The 7,371-nt window shown below is 51.6% G+C and overlaps 1 protein-coding gene across 1 annotated transcript; it reads right to left on the reverse strand.

The window, feature by feature from the left end:
* Positions 1-464: 464 nt before the first annotated feature.
* On the reverse strand, positions 465-7,132 carry CRYBB2 (crystallin beta B2; the record flags this gene model as incomplete). The annotated part of the gene is made up of 5 exons (XM_084253624.1): positions 7,064-7,132; positions 5,503-5,621; positions 3,367-3,499; positions 2,162-2,304; positions 465-621 (listed from the first exon to the last, which is right to left on the reverse strand). The coding sequence occupies exons 1-5, from the start codon at positions 7,115-7,117 to the stop codon at positions 465-467; spliced, it is 606 nt and encodes a 201-aa protein (XP_084109750.1). The 5' UTR covers positions 7,118-7,132.
* Positions 7,133-7,371: the final 239 nt, after the last annotated feature.

Genomic DNA, 7,371 nt, shown 5'->3' on the forward strand with positions numbered 1-7,371 from the left:
AAACAAACAAACAAACAAACAAACAAAAACAGAAAAGGGGAGAGGCAGAGTGAGAGACAAGAGACAGGCCAAGACATAGGCAGAGATACACAGAAGTAAAGACTTCCGAGCCCCAGGTATAACTGCACGGTGCATTTGGGAGTGACTCCCATGCCAGCAGGTAAGAGGAGCCAGGAGGTCCACCAAGCCAGCCACTCACGGGCCCGAGGGGCTCAGACAGGCCAAGAAACACTGGCTCAGACAGACTGAATGACCTGCCCAAGGCACATAGCTAAATACCCGCGGGGCTTTAAGACGAGTGCAGGCTCCGCGCCCCACCCTCAGCGGTGCCTGGCTCTCTCCTGCAAGCAGCACCCAGCTCCCACCAGGGGTAAAAGACACCGCCAGCAGACAAGCTGCAAGTCACACTTTATTCACTTTCTGGGGGGTGGGGAGTGGGTGGTCCTGGGGCTCTAGTTGCAGGGCTAGAAGGTGCCTCGTTGGTGCCGCTGCATGTCCCGGATGCGTCGCACGGACTGCACCTGGGGGGTGGGGGCCCCAAAGTCAGTGCTGTCCTTGTAGTCTCCCTTCTCCAGCAGGTACTGCAGCCCATGGTAGCCGGGATACTGGTAGCCGACCCACCTGAGGAGTCAGAGGTAGGACAGCGGGGTACGCGGAGAGACCAGGTGAAACACAGAGAGAGAACCTTTAATCCATTATTTTAGGGCAAAGCTTCCCAATCAGTTCATATTTCCTGGGTGTTGAGCAGTCACCCAGCAGCTACTTTATTCCTCATCTTGATGGGGAGCTCACTACCTCCTGAAGCTTTTGACTGAAGGCCAGATACTGGCGGAAAACGAAGAGGTGATGTCAGGCTCGCTTAAGCTTAGAGTAAGAGACAGGTCTCCTCCACCTCTGTCCACTGGAACCCCAACTCCAAGTCTGACTGCAAGGCCAAATAGAATGAGCAAAAAAGCACCAGGATCCTCTGTAATTCCTTCACTGTTTGAAGCCATCAACATTTAGGGTGTCACTAGGTCTTCTGCATGTATGATGAAAGCTAGGCCATCTTAACAGAGTCCTCTCACCCCAAAGTGCCACACAGTCCTGCTCTACAAGGACCTCCAGCCCCAATTCTCAGTCTCACACCCCACATTTCTGTGCTCTGGCCCCTCTGGCCTCTGTGATTTTCTCAGACTCACCAGGCTCTTGAGACTGCAGGGCCTTTGCATGTGCTATTTTCTGTGTTGGAGGGGCGGCTCCTTCCCTCAACACTCCTGCAGATGCTACTCTGTCTTGGGTCTCAGCTCAAGAAGCCCTTCCTCAGGGAAGTACAGTCTAGATTTATGTGGACTCAGACTGTTGACATTTGGTCCCATCTAGACTGTTCACTACACAAGGCAGACAGCACCTAACTTAGGGCTTGGCACTTGCCAAATTGAATTGGTGAATGAATACAAGAGTGAATGAAGGGAGAAGCGAACACATGAACACTTTGCAAATTATTTTAAAAGCTTGATACCCCACACCCCTGCCCCAAAGCCATATATACATACATACATAGATATACATGTATGTATGGGGAAAATGGTACCAATTTGTAGCATTTTTTAATTTCTGTGGTGCAAATACTCCCACTATGATTGACTTCAAGATACCAAATTAAACAGCCAACTCAACAAAATTTGAAAGTTTGAGTGTTGGCTCCAGCATCCCACTGCCAAAGCATGTCTGTGGACCCCCAATCTCATACAATGAGAAAGTCCCCACAGCTGATGGCCAGGGTTTCTGGCCAGAGAAGCTAATCCGGTGGGAACGGACACCACCTGATTCCGAACTCAGGAACTCGTGCAGTAGAAGGGCAGTGTGGGGGCACTGTCCCAGCTCTGTTAAGATGGCCTAGCTCACACTGGCCCTCTACCACCCCCGTTCTGCCTCCCCTTAGTCCCACTAACATTTTCCATGAGGTTAAGGCCATGTTCTTGCTCTGCCAATGGGAGGGGATTGCCCAAGGGGCTGGGTGGAGCGTTAGAGCCTGAAAGGCACCGATGGGCTGGTGATCCTGGGCCTACTTCCCCAGAGGAACATGGAGGCGGAGAGCACACATCGCCAGGGCGCAGAGCCAGTGGGGTTTGGCACCCAGGGGCTGGAGGCAGGAGAGCCAGGATTGGGCCTGACTCACGTGCCACTCTGCACTCGCACGGAGGACACCTTCTCCTGGAAGCCACGGGCATGGAAGCTGGGCACGTCATCATCTATGATCTCCATCTTCTTCCCCGTGAAGTTGGGGTTTTCATAGAGGGTGATCTTGTGCTCTTGGCTGTCCTGTTGACAGGAAGTGGAAGAAAGTAGGTGTGAGTGAGAGGACTGAGGGCGAGCAGAGTTGGGATCACATGCCCCATCTTCCCCTGCCCGACCCTCTCACCAGGGCAAGGGGCCTCCAGCAGCAGTCATCTGTTGACCACCTGCTGGGCTATTTCATGTAACAGGCTCTACACTGTTGGGGATATTCAATTCTGCAATGTCATTTTGCCTTCCAAAGCCTCACTCTTTTTTAAGTGGCAACATACATGCATGCACACACACGCATGCACACACACGCATGCACACACACGCATGCACACACACGCATGCACACACACACAGAGAGATTTGTGGTGCTTCTAGTGGCACTTGAGATGTTTTGGCTTCCTCTCCACTTCTCGTCCCAACCTTTATTCCTACAGCATTTTCTCTTAGTTCCTTTACTCCTTCAAACTACTCTCATGCCATTTGGCTGGTGAGAAGATTTGGTGAGGGAGAGTGAGTTGACCATGGTCACACAACTGGACGTGCCAGAGCCAACACAGGAACTCAGGTTGATGGAATGCTCAGCCAATTGTTATTGCAACTGAGCTTTGCTGGGCTCTTTGTTCTCCTGGAGAGTTCAATGCTAGTAAGAACTAGGATCAGAGCAGCATGAGTTGAGAGCAAGAACCAAACTGCCTTCTCCTCCAGACTCAAGTTCAGAATTTCTTTTAATATAACGAAAGTGGTTGTTTGTTGAGCAATTGCTCTGTGAAGGGAGTTGTACTACCCTGGAAAGCTCAATCCACAGAGAACAGGATGTGAACAGGGCCCTGGGGCATTTGGAAATCTTGTGACTGGATCCCCTAGGCTATCATGGTGGCAACTCTCAGATTACATTTTGTTGGAATCTCAGCATAGCAGCTACTAATATCCCCCTTTGACAGCGAAGGAAACTGAAGCTCAAAGCCATCACACAAGGAAGCCTCCCACCAATCAGATGGTGCACAGAGGCAGAAATGAAGTCCCCCTCCTGGTCCCTAGACCTCTGACTGTAAGGTGGCAAAGAGAGTGAGAAGTTTGGAGGTCTCAGTAGCTCACCACTTTGATAGGCTTCAGGGAGCTCAGGGAGTCCATCCTCCAACTGCTGGCCCATGAGTCCCAGCAGGGGTACTCACCCTTCTCAAACACAAACTGCTCACCCTGGCAGTTGGCTTGTTCATAGCCCACCCAGCTGCAATGGAGACAGAGAGGCAGGTCAGACCCACTCCAAGCTCCCTTTGGGGAGATCCTCACTACTTCTCAGACCCCAAGGCTATACTTGTCCAGCTCATCAAGGAATAATAAGTAACCCCATTAAATCCAAGCACAGGAAATCCAAGAACATAATCATCTCTATTATCCAGAACCCAGTGCTATGCTGACTTCAGAACTCTATCAAGAAATCAGGAAGCCCAAAATACTGCCTAGCAACAAATCCAGATATATACAGCTCTTGGGCAGGGCCAGCGATGCTGGTACATGAACAGCCAGCTGACGACAGACAAACAGCCCTGATTGCCCACAGTGGCAGATGTCAAAGGTTACCATCCACTGGGCACAGCTAACAGATAAAAGGGGAAAGAGGGGATGGGGGATAAATGGGCACAAACTTCAAAAAGCCCCTCCTGGGGTTTTTCACTGCAGGGACAAGTATGTCATCCTGGGGCCATGCAGTTATCAGGATGGTAATCTAGATCCTGCTGGAAGGGAACTATGTTTTTTGTTGCTTTTGGAGAGGGTTTTGCTCTTGATCCAGCAACTCTGCTTCAAGCAGGTGTCAAGAGCTAATGGGCCTGGTTGAGGAAATTGTGGTATATCTCTTAAGGAAATGTTACAAAGCCAGGAAAAATAATGAGGTGAAACATGGGTTCTGAAACTTAGACAGGGGCAGAAATATCATCAGGTGAGTTTGTGAAATGCAGCTTCCTGGGCTCCAACTCCACAATGTGCTTTCATGGAGTTGGGATGAGGACCAGGAAGCTGCATTTCAAAACAGCCCCCATACTTCTATGATCCTCACACAGATTTACCTCAAAAAAATTCTTTGAACAGCATTTACATAAAATATGAGTTAATAACATGGGGAGAATTCCCAATATCTTGTAAAGTTTTCAGAATGAATTATAAAACAGCACATATGACATGATCTATTTGGATCAAATAGATTTAATCCAAATCAGATCATAAATATATACAAAGCCACGTCTAGATTTATAGCAAAGTCTTCCCAGAACCTGCTTCCCAGTAGTAAGATTAGTCATAGGATATTTTGCCTTCAGCTATCTTATTTTTAACAATAAATAACAATTAATAAAAAAATCAAAAGTTACAATTTTAAAAGGCAACAGAGTCACGTGAATACATTTGTGAGATTTCTTCTGTCCAAAAATTTTAAGTCAGCTGAGAATCAGGTGTGGTGTTGGAAGAGAAGGTACCCTGAGCATGGGGGGATACGGGAGACAGGCGGGATCCCCGGCTGTGCCTTCCACATCAGCAGACGGACCCCAGAAAGTCACTGGACTCTGTCATGACCCCCAAGAATCTGGAAGGGTGGTGCGGGTCACCCAGGAGCCCCAGCTGCACCAGATTTGCTGACCTGTTGACTCACCTGTGGGTGGGATCACCAGTGGTCACCCCTGATCCCTGAGGCTCTTACAGAGACCGAGTGGTCAGGGAACCACAGGAGCGGCCCCTTTGCTCAGAGGCCCAAGCCCCCAAATGTGCCAGCCAATCTTCTAAGACCCAGTAAGATCTGGATTTGGGGAGGGAGGAGCAGATGCAGAGCTGGGACAGCCAGCTTTCAACATCCCGGGACAGGGACAACCTCCTAGAGGCAGGGACAGCAGTTCTAAGAAGCCCTTGAAAGTGGCGTGTCCACCTCCTCCCTGGTGGAAGTGGCTGCCCTCAGTGTCAGGGTGTCGACATCAGTCTCCCCCAGCAGCCCTCCCCAGGAGTATGTGGCTATCCTCATCCTACAGAGGAGCAAACAGACTCAGAGGGGAAAGTTCCTGATCCTCCATCATATAGCCCAGAAGTGGGATTTGAACCCAGTTCTCCCCGACTCCAAAACACAAATTCTCGCCATAGGCTGCCAGACACCAAATCCTTTTCCTTGATCACATCGTCAAGGAGCAAGTGAGGGCAGGTCCCTCCAGCTCCACAACCCCAGACCAGCCAAGGCCCCCAGGTACATACGGGCCAGCCTGCACCAGGACGGAGCCTGCCTTTTCCATGCTGCTCTCCTTCAGGTTGGGGCAGGGCCCGCTGAGCTCCTGTGAGTGGCCTTGGAAGTTCTCCTGCTCAAAGATGATGATCTGCAGCAGGAGGAGAGTCAGACCATGTGGCGATCGGGAGGAGGGAGAGCAGGGAGCAGGGTACAGGGACTCAGAGGATTTTGCAGGCTAGTGAAGGGCTCCATCCTCTGGAGGCATAAACCAAACATTCAGCCAGAGAGTCCTGGCTCTGCCAGTTACCAGTTGTGAGACTAGAACCAGGATTCATTTCCTTCTGCCTCAGTTTCCTCATCTTTAAAATGGGAAATAGAGACCTACCTCATGGGGTTGTTAGAAGCATTCAGGAAAGCATAGCAGTTAGCACACAGTATTCCTGTGGGGGGAGGCATTGATTCTATTAATCAAGGCCTAAGTACAGATCCCAAGTGGGTAAGTATTGGAGCTGAAATCAGGGCCCAAGCTTGTGTGATGCTGTTTCCACTAAAGCAGTAATTTGCAAACTCTAACAAGTACACAAAGCACCCGGGAGCTTGGGAAAACACAGTTCCTGTGGCAGCAGGTGTGAGACAGAGACCCGGGTCTGCATTAGCACTCATTAGAGTGAGCTCCCAGGTGAGCTGGTGCCCCTGGGCTGTGGCCTGTGGTACAAGAGGCCAGACCATGCTGCTGGGGCCTCCTCTGCTCCACAGAGCTGCCCAGTACATCCCCTCCCCCACCCCCTTTCAACCCTAAGGGCACATGCCTGTGCCCTTTCTTTAGGCCCCACCGGCTCTGCAGGTCTCCTCCTGACCCCCTCTGGGAAACTTCTTAAGGGGACTTAACTCCCCTCGCCCCACCTGGCCCTCTCATCAGCCCCAGGAAAGGGACTGGCAGGATCCCCGTCATTAAAAACTGAGGCTTGTGATGGAAAGGGGCCCCCAAGTGCTATTGGGGAGGCTACTCCCCCCTTTCATGCTTCCAGGGAAAATTGGGGGACAGAGATTTTCCAGTTACATTTGTGCAGGAAGCTGCCACTGGATGAAGAGTGGGCTCAGGACATTGGCCCCTAGAGGGCAGCCCCCCCGCAGGGCAGTCCCCCCCTGGAGGGCAGTCCTCATCTGCGTGGTGAGAGCTGGTGGGTGAACATGCTCCTGTCTCCTGGGCCAGGGATTAGATCAGACAAAAGCAGAGAAGGGAGCCCGATGTGCTCAGAGACACATTCCAGGGGCTCAGCTCAGCCTTTGTGCTCACTGATGGGACCACAGATGTGTCAGCAGAGATGGGCCCTGATGCTGCCTCTCTGGCATCCAGCTCATGCAGCATCGGCCCCCCCTTCTATAAAACAGGGGTTCATGTTTGTTTTCCAGTGTTACTGAGAAGAATCAAGAATATGGAGATTAAGGGCTAGCTTATTAATCCCCTGGTCTGAACTTTCAGGGACAGAGGCGGGAGCCTGGGAAGGAAGATACCAAGCCCACGCTTCAGAAGGGAGACGGAGTCTCGAGGAGGGGCTATACTTGCCCCCCTACCTTCATGGTACCCACCTTGGGGTTGAGGGGGTATGGTTTGCCTGCTGGGGTTTGGTGGTCCGAGGCCATGGTGGACTGTCCCGTGCAGGAACGACCTGGAATACAAGGGGGGAGCAGCCGTGAGGACCTCGTGGGGCCCTTGTGGTCCTGGTCACGGGCCTTCTCCCGCTGAAAGAGAGGAAGCGCCCTCGCTTCAGCCCAGATGCCGGCCGCGCTGCTCACCAGCGCTGAGGTCAGGGCAGGCCATGCTTTCTCGGCCTCAACTTTCCATTCTGAAAAATGGAGACAGTAATGGTGCAGAGCAACATCTATGAGCAGTGGTG

This window comes from Talpa europaea, assembly GCF_964194135.1.
Source record: "Talpa europaea genome assembly, chromosome: 14".
Lineage (NCBI taxonomy): Eukaryota > Metazoa > Chordata > Mammalia > Eulipotyphla > Talpidae > Talpa > Talpa europaea.